The following is a 21544-nucleotide window of genomic DNA, read 5'->3' on the forward strand; positions in this document are numbered from 1 at the left end:
TCTCTTTAGCTTCTTAAGGGGCATTTAACATAGTGTATGACCAACACCCAGGGCATAATGCTTTCTGTTAATAATTTCAGAAATACCCTGCCAAGAATGCCCGTAGGTTTCATGGTCTTGCATCACTCTAAACTACTGCCACACCCCTCTGTTCTGTGAGCAAATACTTGAACGAATCTCTCTGTGTAATTCAACAATATTCCTCGCTGCCACTGTCAGCCCCCTTAAGAAAAACTATTCCATAATGAGCTTTATTTCTTGTTTAAACATTTTCACGCTTTCCTGGAATGAACCAGTAAATATTGATGTGAATGTATGCACATGCCCTTATTTATTATATATACGCTTTGGAGTGTTTTAATTTATAAAGCACGGCTAAGTCACTTCCTTGAACTTGCACAAAGGGAATTGTTTTGCTGAACTTGCAGCCACTTTCCCTAATAAATATTATCTTCTCCATTTAAAGCAGAAATAAGCAGTTTTCTGCTGACATAAGCAGGAATCATGCAATTGCTTATTTTTATTTTTATCTTATTATATTCAGGCGGCTAACAATGCTCCCTAAAAAAAATCTAGTCTCTGTGGCGCTTCTAGGAGCCGCAGTCTACCTCCAAAACTATTATTTCATCTGTAAGAAGCTCTGTCATTAGCAGCTCATTGGTACATGAACCAGCCGACTGGGGCTAAAAGGATTGACAGACAGGTCAACCAATCTGAACAAGAACAAGAGGCGGTCCTGATTGGTCTGTTATTTTGGATGGGCACCCAGTTTAATCGACCAATGACAGAACTTCTCACAGATAAAAATAATAGTTTTGGAGGCAGATTGTAGCCCCAGGAAGTGTCACACACACACACACACAACATTTCTTTAGGAAGCATTGTTAGCCGCCTGAATAAAATCAAATTAAAATATTTCTTTAAAATAAGCAATTGCATGATTCCTGCTTATGTCAGCAGAGAACTGCTTGTTTCTGCTTTAAGGGGGTACATTAATACCAACTATCTAGGTGTCATACCTTTTTCTTTTTACCCATTTAGAACGGTTACACATTATTGTGTATCATTATTTTATGCTTTAACTATTGAAAAATAGCAGATATACAAGCTCACAGCTGCGAGCTTGTAGATCAGCTATTTTTGAAAAATCTTGAAAATTTAAATGTTGACCCGATTCTATAAGTGTCTTTTGAATCCTAAGATTTTTTGAAAAACCTATGTTTCTATGTCAGCAATCTGGCTAGCCATCGTCCAAGAAAAGGTCCTTTTCACTTAACTGGAGCTCAGTTAGTCTGTTCTTGAGAGACTACTGTGTCGGTGGTTCTCAAACCTTTTCATGTGAAGGACCCCTAAAAAGGACCCCCAAAATGATATTTATTTGGCCACGGACCCGTGGCCAAATAATAAAATAATAAAATATTTAGTTCCCCCCCCCCCCCCCCCCCCCAGAAGCCAAATTTGAGTTACAAACGTTCGCTTTGAAAATACACACATTCAAAGATTTGCACACATTTTCGCGACTTTTTTTCAAAAATAGCAGATCTACAAGCTCGCAGCGCGGCACTCAGTGCCGCGCTGTGAGCTTGTATATCTGCTATTTTTCACCGGTTAAAGCATTCAATAATTCCAGGCCTAGATGGGTTGTTAAAGTGACCGTCATTCCCCCCCCCCAACTGTGTGCTTTGTGCCAGGTGCTGAGCGAGGCGACGGAGGACAACTTGATCGACCTGGGCCCCGGCTCTCCGGCCGTGGTCAGCAACATGCCCAGCGCCGCCCCCTCCAGCCTGCCCTCCAACCTCGTCACTCAGACCGCCGGGCCCTCTTCCCCCTCTCTGGCCTCACGCCTGGCCGGCCTCGGTTTGTAAAACGCCACCACCACCCCCCTCGTTAACCAGCTAATGGGGATGGGACAATAAGCGGTATTATCGTTTAGCGTGATTAAAAAACACTCACGATAATCGTATCGTGGAGATTTAATTTAACGTGGTATCAACCTCCGTCATGCACTGGGATCAATTCACCTTTTATTTGCCATGCCGCATATCCGGTACCACTTAAACCCTCTATAATTGGCAAAAGGTACTTAAATATACATACTTAATACAGTCTTTTTTCACTCTCTATCAAATGTCTTTGCCAAAAAAAATAGCCGTTCTCCAAGCTCACGACGCGTCGTGTTGCGAGGCGTTGTGAGCTTGTAGATCTGCTATTTTTTTGCAAATGTTCCGCCCCAGGATAATGGATTTTTAGATTATCGCGATAATATCATAAATCGCAGTTTCTTTTGTCACAATCACTGTGATATGACATTTTCATATCGTCCCATCCCTACCAGCGAGTAGCTGTTAAGATGTCATTTGTGTGTAGCAATTGAGGGACACTGATGAATAACTAGGCTTAAAAAAGAAAAAAGAAATTCTCTTGCACTTACATATGATGACGGAAAATGAAGTCAAGGCCGCCGCGCTGACGGTCCCTACACAATGGGAGTGTGACGAACGAACAATCCCAAAAGGCGTTCAAATTCATTCATACAGGTTGATGCTTTTACTTCTGTTGAAGAAAAAAATAACGACCTTGTTTCGAAAAATAATTACGTCGCTTATGGCCTCTATATACAGTATATACACGTCCTGTGTGGATGCACTCATGACAACAGTAGTTTAAATTAATCGCACGAAATGAACACTCCCGGTGTTTAAGGACCTTGACTCTGACCATTACCACTCAGCTGATGGGGGAGTTTTATATAAGCTCAATTTGACACCCCTGAATAAAAAAACATATTTAGACTCAAGACAACATTCTGTAACAACATTATTTTGCTAAAGAAACTTAGTTTACTTTGTGAAACATCACATCTTGTCCGCGTGTTGACAGACGTGTACACATTTTTACAGTCTATGGGTTTGCCGCTCTGACATCATGCTCTGATGTCACTGATGTCCGGCACATCTTGTCCACATGTCCGTGTATCTCTGAAGGTCACGCCTGACACTATGGTTCCCTTGACACATCACTGTGACATCACAGGTGACATCACCTATGTAAAAGTCCACATATGGGTATTCCCCAGAATCCCTTTTATGACCATAGATGAAGATCCCTGATGTCATCGATATATATCACTGGACAGATGGCCAAGACATGGCCCATATCTGTGGGGCTGGTTCAGATAGGGATTTCCATGTATGGGCATAACATATACTGTATCTTGTGATGTCATGGGAACCACTCTAACAAAATCCCTTTTATGCCCATATATGAAGATGATATGCCCAAATCTAACAGGACTTCATATGGGAATGCCCATATATGGAGGAAGACAGCCCTTATCTGAATGGCTGGTTCAGACAGGGATCTCCATGTATGGGCATAAAATTGATGTACGTACTATATACAGTACATGGATCTCCATAATATGGGTAACCCGTCCGATATACATCACTGGCCAGATGGCCAAGAATTGGCGCGCATGTCGCCCTGAGGCGTCTTACTTGTATAATTGCCTATATATGAGGAAGAAAGCTTGCCCTGTGCTATCACATTGTGCTGGACTGTAACACCATGTTCTGTTGTTTATGTTTAAACCTGTTCAGACATGGGCTCAGACAGTGTAATGTTTATGTTTAAACCTGTTCAGACATGGGTTCAGACAGTGTAAGCGGCACTTTGAGCTCCCTGCCCAGCTGCAAACCACCGCCCCCTGCTGCCCAGGATGACTTCGACATGTTCGCCCAAACCAGAACCGGCGTTCTGTCCGAACCATGCAAGACGTAAGTAAGGCTGGGGAATGCATCACCTTCTCATAATGGATATATATTCTAATGAACCATATGAAATCTGATATTCGGGAAATCAAGAAACTGTCTGTTCTTATTGTATCCAAAAGTGTAAGAAAAAGTAATTCAGCACAATTATCTCTTATCTGTCCATTTCTTTCCCTTTTAACTTGCCCTATTCAGTCTTCTGAGGGCCCTATCTTCCACGGCCAGAGCTAGTCGCTAAAACAGATTTGAGCTCCTTTTAGATATCATATCTTCCTTGCGCATAACTGCTTTGCGATCTAGGTTGTCTAGAGATACCTAACCTCGCCTACCAGGCTTTCTGGGGGAAAGCCTGGTGTTTGTTCACAACAGGCCGTTTGGTTTCCGCCTAGAGCGCGGAAACCACTCGAAGAAGCGGCGTCGCTTTGATTTGGTTCCCTCCGTTTGTTTCCCCAATACCTATTAAAATGCTCGAGTAGCCTATTGTACTGTAGTCTTGCCAGTTGCTACGAGTTGGACTAAAAGATGCTTATACCAAACACATTTTTCAAAAGCAAAACTACTTCACTACTTCAACTACATCAAGGAGTTTATTAGGTAGGCCCTAAAAGTATGTCCTTGAGCGCACAGGAATTATTTTGGGTTAAAACTGTTTCCGGTGGATAGTTCCGGCCAAATTGTAGTATTTGAGTACTACAACATGACGTATTGTGGTTTCCGCTCCAGACCGGTTACAAGCCCGAAAAGTGAAGTGATCCCAGACTAAGAGATACCACAGTGTGGTGCGCCAAGTTTGCTTGTGAAAGTGTGTTGATCTTAACCTGTCTGGTGCCAACCCCGAGTTTCCCGAGTTTGTATTGGTACCCCCCCGTGCCAACCCCAAGTTTCCCGAGTTTGGGCCGTTTTTGAAGAAAAAAATGTTTTTTGGACCTCAAAAAATTTATTAGGCATGATCGCGAAATTGCATGTTTAACCCCCATACCAACCCCATCTTTCAAACATGGCAGCCATGTTTGTTTACATTTGAAGAAAACATAATGGCTGCTAGCTCATGAATGCCTGATCGGATTTCCAAGCAGATTTCTTTGTTTGAAAGCTGTGAACAGCGTGCACACACGTGGTGCATGATTAGGCATGGGCGTGCATGATCCGTGCACTATGAATTACATGGAAGTCTATCTAGACCATGGCAACTTGGACCTTGAAAAGAGATTTAATTGATTGCAACATAAGTGTTAAAACCAGGCTTGGTCTCGTGCAAAGCTATCTTGGCTCTTCAACTTAATACCAGCTGTAGCCATATAGCCTACCTAAATAGTTTTTGACGTATTACCAGTCAATGAAATGCAATTGCTTGGAATATAAGTGTTGTACATTTCCGTGCACACGGTGACTGCATGCACTGCAGAGAGAGAGACAGAGAAGCATTTTCCTTATCTTCATTTTATTCATTCATGTGTTCAAGCGGCTTACATGCCTCTTGTCATGTACAGTAAGAATCCACCCTCCTGGCTTTTCTTTATCGTGCGCACAGCACTGAGCGCATTGACCGCATTCCCAATGTTTCATGCTTGCATGTGAATATTAACCCATTTAGAACGGGTACACATTTTGTGTATCATTATTTTATGCTTTAACTATTGAAAAATAGCAGATATACAAGCTCACAGCCGCGCTGCGAGCTTGTAGATCTGCTATTTTTGAAAAATCGTGAACATTTGAATTTTGACCCGATTCTATAAGTGTCTTTTGAATGCTTCTAAGATTTTTTGAAAAACCTATGTTTCTATGTCAGCAATCTGGCCAGCCATCATCAAAGAAAAGGTCCTTTTCACTTAAATGGAGCTCAGTTGGTCTGTTCTTGAGAAACTACTATGTTAGTGGTTCTCAAACCTTTTCATGTGAAGGACCCACAAAATGATATGTATTTGGCGATTTTGGCCTCAGACCCCCATCTCAAAATATTTAGTTCCAGGGACCCCCCAGAAGCAAAATTTGAGTTACGAACGTGCACTTTGAAAATACATAATATATTCACACACACACATTTGCACACATTTTCACACATTTTTCAAAAATAGCAGATCTACAAGCTCGCAGCGCGGCACTCGGTGCCGCGCTGTGAGCTTGTATATCTGCTATTTTTCATTAGTTAAAGCATTCAATAATTGTGGGCCTAAATGGGTTAAACTGATGTGTCAAGATATCGCAGATGTCTGTTGGACATGAGACAATTGGTGTACTGGCCATGCACTTGCATTTGGTTTTCTCTCGTTTCACTGTGTTGTTTCGGTGCGCAGAGGACTTTTGTTCGACCTGCATGTCCTCTCCCGACATCATTATATTACACGTTATCAGTAGATTTCAAACTTGCATGCTTCACTTCATTCTGTGCACTTTCGATCTCGCCACCTTAGCGCTGTGACTTGGTTCTATCCGAATGATTGGTTTTATTAATGCAACGCCCAAGAGTCAAGACACACCGAGGAGAAGAGACAGAAGTCTCTTCTCCTCGGTGTAGGAGGCATGAGGTCAGTCCGTTGTCTCCCCAAGCGCGGCAGAGGGAGAGCAGAGCCCAGGATTACATAGGCAATTGGCTCTGGGTGAAAATGGGTTACAAAAATCGTGGGATAAAAATTATAAAGTCTGCTTAGGTTTTTCAGTCAAACTGTAGGTAGTTCAAATGAAAACAACCATGTAGGGCTGTCACGATATGACATTTTACATGACGATTAATTGTCACTCAAATAATTGCGATTAACGATTTAATTGTGTTTTTGTCGTTGATAATTACATTTCTGTTTGGCTTTTAGGCTTTGAAGTTGCATATGGCAGATATGACACATAACCTAAACACACAAATAAATTACTGACATATTTGACAACTTACTACTTAAAAAAATTACATTGATAGTGGAAATAGCCGATCTACAAGCTCACAACGCGTCGCGATGCGACGCGTTGTGAGCTTGTAGATCTGCTATTTCCACTATTTCTGACATTTTTCAACATTCACGATTATGACGATTATGACAAAATAATTGCGATAATGACAAATAATCACGATTAGACGATTATGTAATAATTGTGACAGGCCTACAACCATGTGACTATAACGGCCCGTGTCCTGTCCATGTCTCTGTCCCCTCCCAGGGCTGCTGTGGAAGACAGCAATGTCACAAGTAGCCTTCCACCCACTCTGGACATACGACAACCAACCATCGGAGGGGTGAGTCCTCAGCGATGCAAGCTTTCCCACATAGGCTTCTCTTTCATCTTTTATATGCATTAATAGGCATCCCTTCTAGGCAAATGCTATCATTTCAACATACATTCACTCTGTGTGTGTGTGTGTGTGTGTGCGCGCGCGTGTGTGTGTGTGTGTGTGTGTGTGTGTGTGTGTGTGTGTGTGTGTGTGTGTGTGTGTGTGTGTGTGTGTGTGTGTGTGTGTGTGTGTGTGTGTGTGTGTGTGTGTGTGTGTGTGTGTGTGTGTGTGTGTGTGTGTGTGTGTGTGTCGTGTGAGTATACACGGCAGTGGGCTGTAACATCACCAAGCTGGCATCTTTTCACATGCGTTTGAGAGCTGTTTGTTTTGCTGCTGGGTTAAGTCGCTTTTATGCTTACCCAGGTCTTAGCCTTCAAGACTTTCATACATTTTTATATGGTCTCTGGGTTCTTTTATTATTATTATTATTCTATTATTTTTGTTCCGTAATCTGGGAAAGGTAAAGATTTTGAATGCCTTATAATAACTATAGGAGTTGCTGAAGCAAAGCAACAAGTGCCATTTCATTATACTTGTACTTTTTGATTCCACTTACTAATAAGACACTTGAAAGAAGACTTTCCAGTGGAAATGCATGGCTTTGGCAAAAATAAAACTCACTCCCCGCCCACTCCCTTCCTTCAGCTTTCACTCTACCGACCTGTAGCAGGGCATGGAAATAATAATAATAAATTGTCATTTATGTTTGTTGTTGACTGCAGAAAGCAGGATTATACCACGTCATCCGTTTCCGAAAACCCAAGTCAGCCAAAAATCCTTGGCAGACAACAGTTTACAGTTTAGGCCTTTAGCAGACGCTCTTAATCCAGAGTGATTTACAATAAGCAGGGTAATACATCAATACAATAAGCAGGGTAATGCATCAATACAATTAACTCATTGAATGCCATTTCAAGATGGCCCCCAAGTACCAGACTGCCACTATCCTAGATTTCTAGTGCACGGATCAATTTTTAGTGCACGGATCGTGCACGCCCATGCACCATATATGCATCATATGTGTAGTACTTTTTAACAGCTTTCAAACAAAAAAATCCGCTTGGAAATCCGTTCAGGCATTCATGAGTTACAAGCCTTCAAAGTCAGACAAAACAGCCATTTTTGACATTTTGAAAGATGTGTTTGTTTGTTATGGGGCTACACATGCAATTTCACAATTGCGATCATGCCTAATACATTTGAGGCATTTTTAGATTTTTTTTTATAAAAAAGAATTTTGAGAATTTTTTTTTTTTTTTTTTTCAAAATGGCTTCCAACTCGGGAAACTCGGGCTCTGGCAGCCTGGGACTACTGTAATAACTCGGGAAACTCGGGCCTTGGCAGTCAATGAGTTAACAAGGTAATGCATCAATTGCATAGAAATATCAATCTAGAAAAAATAATGTAGGTAGACCAAGCACTTAACTCATTTAGTGCTGATCCCAAGAATACTTGTGAAAAGTACTCGAGTACCCGGAGTGCCAATCCCGAGTATACTCGTGAAAAGTAATATATTACTGTAACGGCGGTTATATTACCGGATACAATGGCGGAAGGTCCGGAGCCGAAATCCGTCGCTGATTTCTCATCATCACGGCTCCACGAGCACAAAATAGTCATCCCATAACATTGAGGTGGACGGGGGATCTCATCTTTAATGTCCATTATCTCAAAACTACACTTTAGAAGCGAAGATGGAGGCAGATGCTCGCTTATATAACACATGGTGAAAAGCTCCGAGCCGATCCGCCATGACACCACGTAAACAAAGATCGATTCCGGCGCAGGACGCGATGACGTCAGACCGGAAGTGTTTACGCTGTGGACTTCTGGCCTTCAAAATAAGATAACGGGAGTGAATGCAGCCTGAGGGTGGCATCGTGGACTTTATAATCCGTTAATTTCAGGAGCACTAAATTAGTTAATCAGTATTTTTGTTTTAGGCCATGGCTACACGGAGCTGGACATTTCATATATCCAGGTTTTTCAGATATCCACATAGAAAAATATCTAGGTCCACACGACAAAGATATCTAGGTCTAACAAGCACACACACAGTAAAGTCTTCAGAGATATCCGGGTTCCCTGTCTACACAGATCCAGTGAATCGGATATTTTTCAATCTCTCCACTTATTTATCCGGTTTCAAAAATATCCAGCTTCGCAGCCGAAATATCCAGCTTCATGTGGCTGCAAGCCCCAACAGCACAAAAAATGTCTAGCTTCAGAAATATCCAGCTCCGTGTAGCCATGGCCTTAATATAAAACCTAAGAATGCTATCTAGCTTTCATGTATGATCATTGAGGGTAGGCGAGTGCTACGGTGGGGAGGTGAGTCTTCAGGCCACAGCGGAAGCTAGGGAGTGAGCTGGCTAGCTAGACAACACAGGGCCATATAACATTTGTTTTTATTCAGCAAATTCAGGCGTTCCACATGCCTGGCTAGGCCGTTCAAATCACTGAGCATCAGGGATGTAGATATGATATGTGTCATAAGCATATCGTCGTTGTCAGTCGGAAAGTTTCAAATTTGTACGTTCTTTTGCAAAGTAAAGCCCTGCTTCATCACACAAGGCTGTCGCACAAAAGTAGTGAAAAACTGTTTTCACTAGTTTCAATCATTTTTAAAATGATAAATGCAAAACGAATGGTTTTGGACATAGGACAAGGTTTCCACCCGACGACGACGATATTCATGTTGTGCGCCATACTGGCAAATAATATGGGCAAATGAGAAGAATATGAGCAACTGAGAAAATGTAGATGAATTCTACACGACAAAACCAGTTATGTGTTAAGATGAGTCATTGCAAAGAATTCAGCCAATGGCAAAATGCTGCCAAACTTTTCTCTGCCTACGACTAGTACTGTTGGTTAAGTCAAGTTAAGAACCACATTGGAAACAAGCTGTCAGTTTTTTTTTGCCATATCTTTTTAATTATGGTGGGTCAGATCTATGTTATGTTCTTCGTGACCAATAAAGCTGTCAACCAATCAAGATACTTTTTTTTTTGTTGGTCAAACCAAGAATAGTGAAATTGACTGGTTAACTCGAGGGATGGGACGATATGAAAATGTCCTATCACGATTATTGTGCCAAAAGATATCGCGATTTACGATATTATCGCGATAATCAAAATACATTGTCCTGGGGTGGAACATGAGACAAAAAAAAATAGCAGATCTACAAGCTCACAATGCGTCGCATTGTGAGCTTGTAGATCTGCTATTTTTTGGCAAAGACACTTGAAAAAAAGACTGTATCAAATACGTATATTATAAGTACGTTTGACCAATTATATAGAGCGTTTAAGTGGTACCGGATATGCAGCTCAGCAAATAAAAGGTGAATTGATCCCAGTGGATGATGGAACACAATATCACAATAAATTAAATCTCCTTGATGCGATTATCGTTAGTGTTTTTGCGATAAACGATAATATCGCGTATCGTCCCATCCCTGGTTAACTCTGGAACCCACCAGTGCCAGTGCAGCCAGTTATTATATAAATGTTATTTCCTGCCCTGCTTTCAGGCATGATGCTATTTGCCCTATTTAGGCTTTCTGGCATTCCATTGCTTGCCCAATTTAATTATGTAATGTATTTGTTTTTGTTTTGGTGTGAGTGTGGATTGTTTGATTGATATTATGTCTCACATCAGTGTGATTTTTGCACACTGCTCAAAGACAGCGGCCCTTCCTTCAATACGATTCTCATTCAGTGTTTAAAAATCGGTCCTCAATTTGGCGCGAGGGTTGCAGACGATCAAATCCCACGACAAGTCTCAGCACATATATGCAAATGTGTCATCATACACTTGCAATGCAGAATAGTCAGACAATCTGACAGGTATCTAACTTATTGAAGTTTAACAATACGATACCTAAGTTCTAATATATAACCTAACCCTTATGTATTATATCCCTAACATTGCCTACCGTAAATAGGTGTTTGCCAATAGTTTGCTTTTAACAGGGTTAACTGGTGAATTAATGGTCAAGTCTCCATGAGAATCAATAGTGCATCATGCATAGTGAGCTTGTAGATCGGCTTTTTCCAGCACGCAACCTAGTGTATAATCAGGCATTGTGAGTCTTTATGATGCCTTCAGAGAAAATACATTTTTGCAGACAAAATCAACTGTACATTAAGTCGATTAAAACTAAACTAAAACTAAAACATTTCAGATGACCAAAACGTGACTAAAACTAAACGAAATGTTATTCAAAAGACTATGACCAAAACGAAATCAAACTTCTTATGCCGTGATTGGCGGGATACAGCCGTTTCACACTGTAAACCAGGGGTCTTCAACAGGGGGTCCGGGACCCCTAGGGGGTCCTCAGAGTTACTACAGGGGGTCCTCCAAATCTTTGAGAGATAGAAACCTTTTTCTTTTTTATATTCCCCTCTTGAACCCTAGCGTCATATTCTGAGAACTTTAGCCAAAAATAGCCGATCTACAAGCTCACAACGCCTCGCAGCGCGAGGCGTTGTGAGCTTGTAGATCGTCTATTTTCGGCAAAGAGCTTTGGTGTAGAGGGGAAAAAGAGCAGACTAAGTACAGAGTGAAAGGTCAAGTTTATTGATTATTGACCGTTCAAGTGGTTAAATATCTGAAAACACAAATTGACATGAATCCAAAATACAATGATTGTGCTGTCAAACCATGAAACTATGGAATCTCTGAAAAGGTTGTGGGGGACTGGGGGTCCCTGCTTCATCTCTCTCTCAACTAAGAGGTCCTCGGCCTGAAAACATTGAAGACCCCTGCTGTAAACCCTGTCACGAGATGATTCCTGCTTGTCGGATCTGCGCCGGCTTCTACGATAGATTGATAAATAAGGGCCGTTGTCTTCCATCGATCGCTTGCACGTTTCACAAATCCATTCTTAAGTTACCGTTAAGTTGACATTCAAGTTAAATTGCTTTTTATTATGTTTTGTTTTGTTTTGTTTTCCCCCCCCCCCTTTTTTTTTGTTTGTGGTGGGGTGGGATATTTTCTGTTGGTGGCCCTGCTGCCCTGGCCACCCGTGGCGGTGTTTGGTGGGTGCTGCCCCTATAGGTTGCTGGAGGCCAGTCCTCTGTCATGGATGACATAGAGGAGTGGCTGTGTACTGATGTGGTGAGATCATCGTGATTTTACTTCTGCCTGTCTCTAGGGCTGTCACCATTAGGACATTTTACGACCACCATTAATTGTCACTCAAATAATCGCGATAAAGATTGTGCTTTTGTCGTTGACAATTACGTTTCTGTTTGGCTTGTAGGCATTGAAGTTGCACATGGCAGATATGACACATAACCTACATATACAAAGAAATTCCTGACGTATTTGACAACTTTAGACTTGAAAAAGAACATTGATAGTGGAAATGGCTGGTCTACGAGCTCACAACATGTCATGTTGTGAGCTTGTAGATCTGCTATTTCTATTATTAGTTAAATGTTTGAAAAAAAAAATGAAAACGATCAACATGTAAACGATTGTGACGATTATGACAAAATAATTGTGATTATGTCAAATCATTTTGATTATTCGATTATGTAATAATTGTGACAGGCCTAGCTGACTCCTTATTTGTTTTCTGTTTTTCTTTCCATGGTGTGTACTATTCCCTTCTCACCTGTGTCTGTTTTTTTAAGCACAAACGTAACATTTTCATCCTTCCATTTCCTCACTGTGTGAACCAATCACGTGTGTGTGTGTGTGTGTGTGTGTGTATCCACTGTAGCGTATTCATTAGTTACTAACAGGGTTAGCCTATATCTGTGTGTTGGTCCTCGCTACTAGTACATAATTGAACGTGATTGTAAAAGTGGAAAATAATATCAACCCCTTTTGAATGACAATCCATATCGTCGTTGTCGGGTGAAAACCTTGTATGTCCAAAATCGTTCGTTTTGCATTCATCATTTTGAAATTATCATTTTAAAAATGATTTAAACTAGTGAAAACAGCCGATCTACAAGCACACAACGCCTCGCACCGCGAGGCGTTGTGTGCTTGTAGATCAGCTGTTTTCACTACTTTTGTGCGACGGCCTTGTATGATGAAGCAGGGCTTTACATTGCGAAAGAACGTACACATTTGAAACTTGGAGATACGAGGTTTCCACCCGACAACGACGATATAATAATGGTAAGTATTTTCCACCGCGAGACTGTACTGTAGATAAACCAGCCTCCTCTTGCATTGGAGAGACTGGTTTACGAGGCTACTGTAGATGGTGCTTTCAACAGATTTTTATAATTGTGGGCGTAGAAAACATTTCTGGTTTGCGGTGTATTAACCTTTTTTGACGCAGACTTTGCTGACTCTGCAATTCTGACTTGTTTTACCTTTCTCCACAGAAGGGAGACGAGGGCGAGGAAGGAGTGACAAGTGAAGGTGAGACTTGTTATTCTCTACGATTGTTTGACCATGGTCTATATTCAGTATTGGCCTTTTTATTCCCAGACGCCAAATCTCCACCATTTTTCTCCTTTTGCCTTCCTCAGTTGTGTAAAACAGTGTTTCTCAACCACTGTGCCTGGGGACCTTTGGTGTGCCCCCGAGAAGGGTCAAGTGTGCCCCTTGAAACTGCTTGAAAGCCAGTATTGTATTTATCATTTTAAAAATGATTTAAACTAGTGAAAACAGCCGATCTACAAGCACACAACGTCTCGCGGTGCGAGGCGTTGTGTGCTTGTAGATCTGCTGTTTTCACTACTGTTGTGCGACAGCCTTGTATGATGAAGCAGGGCTTTACTTTGCGAAGAAACGTACAAATTTGAAACTTGGAGATACAAGGTTTCTTCCCGACAGTGACGATATTTACACCCCCGTATTATGTTGGTGTGGCCATGGATTCTTGGGACATGAAAAGTGTGCCCATGCAGAAAAAAGGTTGAGAAACACTGGTGTAAAGTAACCACGGACATTTACTCAAGTACTGTACTTAAGTACAATTGTTAGATACTTTTACTGGAGTAATTCCAATTTCCTGTCCTTTTACTTCTACTCCACTATATCTCAGAGGCTAATATTGTACTTTACTCCCCAAAAGTATTTGAAAAATTACTTTGTTTACTTTAATTTAGGTTATTATTACAAAACATACATTAACCACTACATTTTGACCATTTGAAAATATAGCCAAAATGCTCACAATTGTGAGTTTGTAGATCTGCTATTTTTAATACATTTTATATACTTTTGCACTTTAACTCAAGTAAATTTAGAATTTTGAACGCTTACACGTTGAACGTTTACATTGTAACAGAGTATTTCTACATTTCAGTATTGAAACTTTAAGTAAAACATGCAAGTACCTTTTCCAACCCACTGGCCTTCCTCTCTTCCAGAGTTTGACAAATTCCTAGAGGAGAGAGCCAAAGCAGCAGAGATGGCACCCAGCCTTCCGTCGCCCCCCAATGGTGAACCGGGGGCGGCGCAGGGAACCCCCAGCCGCAAAAAGGCAGACCGTCAAGACCAGGACGGCCTCTTCGCCATGTAGACCCTCACCCTTGAACCCCCCTCACGCCCCTCCCTAAGCCCGGCCTATGGCCTGACCAGCTCAGCAGCAACATTGTTGGACGTACTGTCACGCATATGTGTGCTGTGTTTGCGCGCACGCACGCACACACACACACACAGCATATGGTTCATTCCAGAGTGCACCATCGCAAACCCATCAGCTAAACGATATCGAGCTGCACTACAGATTTTCTTTCTTTTTTTCTTTTTTCTTTTTGGTATATACCTTTGATTCACTCATTTACTGCCACAACCCGAGAATCCTGAGAAAAAGCCGTTGGTCCAGGCCGCTTCGCCTGAGAAACCAGAGAATTTAATTTGATTTTTATTAAAAAAAGAAATCCAAAATCGGATCGCCGCTCCGGAGTTACTAAGTAACCTAGAGGTAGTGCTTCCATTCTGGGCATGTAACCCGGAACCGGAAACACGTTTTTTTTTTTTTGGCCGGAAGGAGCCGTTTCTCTTTCTGTTTCTGTTTGCTTACTTTGTAAACACTGTTGAGGCTAACTCGAGAACCGCAGCTCGCGTTCACATTTTCTTCTTCTTTTTTTTTGTTGCAAACGGCGTGCACAATCCGTGCACCATCGTGGACTATGGAACATGCACGCGACCACGTTAAAGGGTAAGAAAACCGTGGCGCCCAACCCGGAAAAAGTCGATTTTTAATCGTGGCAGTAAATGACTTCATCTCCGTTTTCATCATCTTTTATTTTTATTTTTTATTAAGAGTTAATTTCGAAAGGGAACGACCCCCACCCTCCCCAAAAGCCTACTTTGACAACACTACTAGATATGATTTAAAATCCGTACCCTAAACCAAGAGGGAGCTACAAGGCTGCTACATTATACTGTATCTCTTAACCTCATGTGTCCCTGCTTAACCCATTTAGGCCTAGAATTATTGAATGCTTTAACCAGTGAAAAATAGCAGATATACAAGCTCACAGCGCGGCTGCAAGCTTGTAGATCTGCTATTTTAGAAAAATCGGGAAAATTCGAATTTTTACCCGATTCTATAAGTGTCTTTTGAATCCTTCTAAGACTTTTTGAAAAACCTGTGTTTCCGTGACAGCAATCTGGCCAGCCATCGTCAAAGAAAAGGTCCTTTTCACTTAAATGGAGCTCAGTTAGCCTGTTCTTGAGAGACTACTATGTCAGTGGTTCTCAAACCTTTTCATGTGAAGGACCCCCAAAATGATGATGTATTTGGCCACGGACCAAAATCTCAAAATATTTAGTTCCAGGGAGGGAGCAAAATTTGAGTTACAAACGTTCGCTTTGAAAATACATATAGTCAAAGATTTGCACACATTTTCACGACTTTTTCAAAAATAGCAGATCTACAAGCTCGCTGTGAGCTTGTAGATCTGCTATTTTTCACTGGTTAAAGCATGCAATAATTCTAGGCCTAAAATTGAAACGTGAAGGAAGCGTCTCTCTGTGCGGTTTTTCCCCTGCCTCTTGCGGACTCTTCAGGCAGGCAACATCACATACTGTAGCTTCTCCTTGTTAAAGTCCCCCTCCAGGCATGTTTTTAAGTATGTATACTTTGTATGATAATGTAAGTTTTCCCCACAAAAAGCAAACAAATCTCAAATCTGAAAAGGGTCTGGAAGCGCATCAACTTCTGTGCTCCCTCAATGAACAATTGTGGATCTATAGAATATTGGTGACATGTCACACAGCTGACTCGGATGGGGGAAATCTCGCTTTTGCGAACGCCCATCATTTCGACCGGAGGGTTAGCGACTCACTCCACGGAGGTTAAGGTTAGGGTTAAGAGTCGGGTGTCGAAAAGATGACATGTAGTAACGGCGACACGCTCCCGACTCAGATTGTGAGTACAGAGAAGCTCCCCATGTCGTTGCTGTCGGGCTGAAACCTCTTATCTCCGTATTTGAACGTTTTTACGTTTAGTTATTTTTTTTCTTATTCCCGTAAATGAATGCCCTACTTCATCATGCAAGAGTGTCGCACAGAAGTAGAGAAAATAGCAGCTCTACAAGCTCACGTCTCGTGAGTTTTGGATCGTCCATTTTCACTATTTTAACTTTGATTCTTAAAGATGAAGTGCAGTGATCCCCCCCCCCCCCCCCCCCCAAAAAAAAACATGATTATCAATATTAAGCCCATGATGAATGGTAAAAGGGGAAGGGATGATTATATGATGTCATTTCATCTGTGTTTTTGGATCGGCACTTTTGACCCACAAAGGTGTCAGCCTCCGGGAAGAAACCCCAAATACAAAGGGAATACATAATTGCTCATAACAACCACACCAGGGGGTCTAATGAAATACTGTCAACCTCCTAGACACATGAAAACCAGAAAAACTACAAAACTTTGGCACCACCTCTTTAAATAAAAATTTAAAATGGAACAGTTTGGGACATACAAGATTTCCAGCCGACAGCAATGATATGAACTAAGAACGTGAGAACTGCACTCTAGCAGCAGTTGACATAGTCAACGTCATACCTAGTGTTAGTGGAGGGGGACTTTAATCCTCCCTGTTCCCACAGAGGGAGGATCAGATGAGACGGATTACAATAGAAGTTAATTAAAGCTAGCTTTTCTTGTAGGACCTCAGTTTTTCCGCATGCATTAATATCAACCTTTGCACATATAAGTTAGTTTTGTTAGTTTTCTTAACCATCAGAAGAACAAAGGAAAAAAAAGAGACTGTAGCATCGAGTGTGAGATGTTTTTATTTTTGTAGTATCGGCCCATGACATTTTTGCTCCATGTCGTTTTAAGACCGTCAAGTCTCGGTTGTTGATGAACTTCTTTTTGTTTTGTTTGTTTTTAAGTAGGTCTGTCTTGTATATCTGTAAATGACATGTAGAATTGATGAGCTGTGTATTAATAATGCTGTATAAGGGAGAGGTCTCCGTTTATATTAGGGTTATGAAGAGATCTTTGTCCTCTTCCGCTGAGTTTGACGCTCAGGATTTTGCAGCGCGCCGAAGTAATTTACGTCACGCCGAGTTAGGCTGTGTCAGAAAGGGAATAGGAAACTTACAAGTAGAGTCCAAGTTAGGGCAACACTTACAGGCAAATGATTGACGAAAATAGAAGAACAAAAAGCATTTTATTTTTTGTATTTTTGCTTTAACCTGTGTCACAGTTTTCTTAGACAAACAGAGATATGAAATATTAATTCAGAAGTATTTTTCCGAGATTTCATTAGCCCATAGTTAGAGAGAGATCAAACTTAATGCACTCAATATTGTCCACATGCTGGATTGTACTGATTATCATCGTCGTTGTCGGGTGAAAACCTTGTATGTCCAAAACCGTTTGTTATGCATTTTTCATTTTAAAAATTATTTAAACTAGTGAAAACAGCCGATCTACAAGCACACAACGCCTCGCACCGCGAGGCGTTGTGTGCTTGTAGATCTGCTGTTTTCACTGCTTTTGTGCGACGGCCTCTTACGATGAAGCAGGGCTTTACTTTGCGAAAGAACATACACCTTTGAAACTTGGAGATACGAGGTTTCCACCCGACAACGGCGTCATATTATGTTGAGGACTGCCTTGAGATGAATGAGGATGAATAAGGATTAACAGGCACAGGTGTTTTCTAAAGTCGAAGTGGATTGTGCTGAATGTCGACGAATCAAATTTCCAGGACCAAAGTTTTTTTTTTTCTTGTTGGATTTTGAAAAGGAATTCAGAATGGATGTTATTCTGGAGTTGCCGGTCCACAGTTGGGCTTGGTCTCCATGTTTATATCCAAGGTTGTGATAAGAATCAAATAACCACACTACGAGAGCTGTTGCCCCTCGTTTTAGCGCAAGTCTCCTATTATTTATTTTTGCTGACATCTTAAAAGGTCTGACCTTTCAACGTGACATTTGTTTTCCAGAAATGAGCTTGCCGCAGACATAGTGCTACAAATGAGACATTTACTCTTGACAATAATAAATGCAATGTGTCACAACAATCACAACAAGCTTCAAATCGCCACTCACACACTTGACAGTCACAATACCGTTCTCCCCTTTTTTTTTAATGTAAATCGGCTAGCTGGACAAGGACGGACATTAAAAAAAGAGAATTATGTGTAAGCTGTAATTAATGAGAAATGTTGGGAAATATTTGAGCAAAGTGTAGAAATAATTTATTTAGCTTAATTCTTTTATTTCTGATTGATCAGTATTTTGAAATGGTTTTATTGTACAAAAGAGAAATGAACTAATTTGTGGGATAGTATGAGATATCGCCACATTGATGTGTGTGTGTGTCCTTTTCGTCTTTGTTTTTGGAGTTCAGACTTTCCTACTTTTTATACATTGCTGCTGGCTAATGTGTATTTTATTGTTTGAAATGGTTTTATGGTTATTCTTGCTGTTGGTTGAATTGTTTTCACACCGACAAATGTGTAGCCATACACTTATACTGTAATGCAGGGGTCTTCAACAGGGGGTCTGGGACCCCTTGGGGGTCCTCAGAGTTACTACGAGGGGTCCTCCAAAACTGAGTGATGGAACCTTTTTTCCTCTTTTTTTTATATTAAACACTTGAACTCTAGTGTCCATATTCTGAGAATTAATAGCAGATCTACAAGCTCACAACGCCTCGAGCTGCAAGGTGTTGTGAGATTGTAGATCGACTAAGTACAGAGTGAAAGGTCAAGTTTATTAAGTATCGACGGTTCAGAGGATTAAATATCTGAAAACACAAATTGACATGAATCCAAAATACACTGATGATCGTGCTGGCAAACAATCAAACTATATGGAATCTATGAAAAAAGGTTGTGGGGGTCCCGGTTTCATCTCTAACTCAACTAAGGGTTCCTTGGCCTAAAAACGTTGAAGACCCCTGCAAAACAAGTGGCTAGGTAGACATCGTGGCTGCTATCATTAATATTCTTTGTAGCCGTAAGAAAATCAACTAAAGGATCCCTCTTTTGATAATCGAAGGATCCATAATACTTGATGTCGGTGACATACACGATGTAAACATCCATTAATTGATTCAGTTTACACCGGACTGGCCAGCACATAACAAGATAACATAAAATACATCAGACATTGGCATCTTTTCTGAGAGACACTTTCTACAAAGCATCAGCATTGCACATTCAGTGAGAGAATTTCCTTTCTCTTACCGTATCATTGTTTGTTTAGTGTATGTGTTTTCCACCCAGTTATACTGCAAGGCAAAGGTGTGTGTGTGTGAGATTAATGACAATAACGAGAAAGAGGCCTCCAAATATTTCATTGGAAATTATGTATTGCTACCACACTTGTTTGACACTCCAAACTTGGCCTAGCTCATATCAATGTGAACTCTTTGACTGTTCTGTTGACTGTTTTGTTTGTTTATGGTATAATTCTTTGCCCAAAAGTAATCTCAAACCAGTTTTGCAAACAAACAATAGATTTATTTGTGTACAGTATGTAACTGGATTATATAAAAGGGACATTGATGAGGGAGAATGCGCTGTGTGACTGCTATTACTTTCCTAAGTTTTGCTTCATCTCTCTTCTCTATTTGTGTTGTTTGACTTATGCATGAACTCTAATAAAACAAATGGCAGTGTTCTATCCACCCTCATAGTTTTGTGTTTGTTTGTGTGCAATTATTATCAAATTATTGTGAGACATCCCAATACAGAGATGCCCTTACAGTGGGTTGCATGTTTGACTTCAGCTGAGCCATGGGGCTTCTGTGCAGGTGTAACACCTGTTTTGAATTTGGTTGATTGTCAGTCAGTCAGTCCTATTTCTCTGTTGTTCACTTCCTCGCAGTAAAACCGGTGCCACTCTTTACAGACAGTTAAAGCCTGAAAACCTACCAAGGACTGTGTCTTAAAGACTGTGTAAGAACTGTTCTTTGTTGTTGTTTAACCAGCCTCGGTTTAGTTATCACTCTCAGTTTAGTTAGGTTTGGTATTTCTGTTATAATAAATACATTGTTAGTGCTCAAATGAATGTTGAGTCGTACACTCAGTCCTGGATGAGGGAAAAGCTTGAAACTGAAGGGCAAATTGTCCTCCACACCACATGGTATTTAACAAGTGGACATCTGTAGACTTCTGCTTCACACACACCAGTCGAAGGTATGCTACTTGTACTTACTGTATGTATTGTATCAAATGTAAACTGCTGTAGTGTGGTAATTATTAGGGGGTTGCAGGGGTGTGCACAGTATCTGAGGGATTGAATGTAGGAGTCTCGGAAGTATGTTGGAGTGGCAGCTCTTTATGCCCATTTATGGTTTTCCATGTTGGAGTGCCCGTTGGGCAGATCTTTATGTCCATACATGGTGTTCCGTGTCCAGTCTGATGTCAGTACTATGACGTCAGAGTACTGCAGACTGACGGCAGATAGACATTGGCTAAATTAACTGCGACTGAAGGTCGCAGTTTAGTATGTGAATCGGCACATGCTGACTCCGTCTGTCTTGACATCACTGTGATGTCAGGGGAAAAAAAATACGGCCCCATTATTTTCAATGAACTAACCCACACCAGCGGCATCAGACGCGCGCCGCTGTGGGTCTGCCGCCGCACCGATACGCTGCTGTTCTATTTTTCCAGCGTTGCCGCGGGGTGAACATGTTCTCCCATGGTTCTCCCCGCGGAGGGAAATGGATGTGCTGTGTGGCAGCGCGCCGCATCCAGTTGGGGTTACCGCAGGGCACTTCACGTGCGTCGATACCGCGACGCGACGCTGCGCAGCCGCCCGCGTCCAGTGTGTGCTCCCCTTTAGTGTCGTATGTGGCCGATGTGGCCTCCATATAAGGACATTCCCATATGAGGTCACATGGCCAAGACATGGTGCAACCTTGCCCTTTAGGACGAGGTCGCTTGTCACCGTTAGGCGTCTTACTGGTAGTTAGATTCTGCAGTATAAACATTTCACCTGGCAAAGGCCTTCATCACTATGAGTTGTGGAAAGTAACTGAGTACAATACATGACATGTATTCAAGTACTGTACTTAAGGACACATTTGAAATATGTTTTACTTTACTTG

The 21544-nt window shown here is 41.4% G+C and overlaps 1 protein-coding gene and 1 long non-coding RNA gene across 4 annotated transcripts in view; both read left to right on the forward strand.

Moving 5' to 3' along the window:
* LOC308303313 overlaps positions 1 to 20122 on the forward strand; it is a 468570-nt gene extending 448448 nt beyond the window's left edge. The window contains exon 2 of the long non-coding RNA XR_013962979.1: positions 16318 to 20122. This is a non-coding gene — a long non-coding RNA (uncharacterized lncRNA). The remainder of the gene's footprint in view (positions 1 to 16317) is intronic.
* Positions 1 to 20122, forward strand: part of tom1l2b (target of myb1 like 2 membrane trafficking protein b) — a 37518-nt gene extending 17396 nt beyond the window's left edge. For 2 of the 3 annotated variants that reach the window (XM_080747654.1, XM_080747655.1), the window contains exons 10-15: positions 1692 to 1857; positions 3644 to 3776; positions 6921 to 6996; positions 12101 to 12160; positions 13390 to 13426; positions 14383 to 20122. In XM_080747654.1, coding sequence (XP_080603780.1) covers positions 1692 to 1857; positions 3644 to 3776; positions 6921 to 6996; positions 12101 to 12160; positions 13390 to 13426; positions 14383 to 14534 — 624 coding nt within the window. In that variant the 3' untranslated portion in view covers positions 14535 to 20122. The remainder of the gene's footprint in view (positions 1 to 1691; positions 1858 to 3643; positions 3777 to 6920; positions 6997 to 12100; positions 12161 to 13389; positions 13427 to 14382) is intronic. The other variant, XM_080747656.1, reaches the window with a different exon arrangement.
* Positions 20123 to 21544: the final 1422 nt, after the last annotated feature.

This window comes from Nannobrachium achirus (genome assembly GCF_963921795.1).
Source record: "Nannobrachium achirus genome assembly, chromosome: 18".
NCBI classification, from domain to species: Eukaryota; Metazoa; Chordata; class Actinopteri; order Myctophiformes; family Myctophidae; genus Nannobrachium; species Nannobrachium achirus.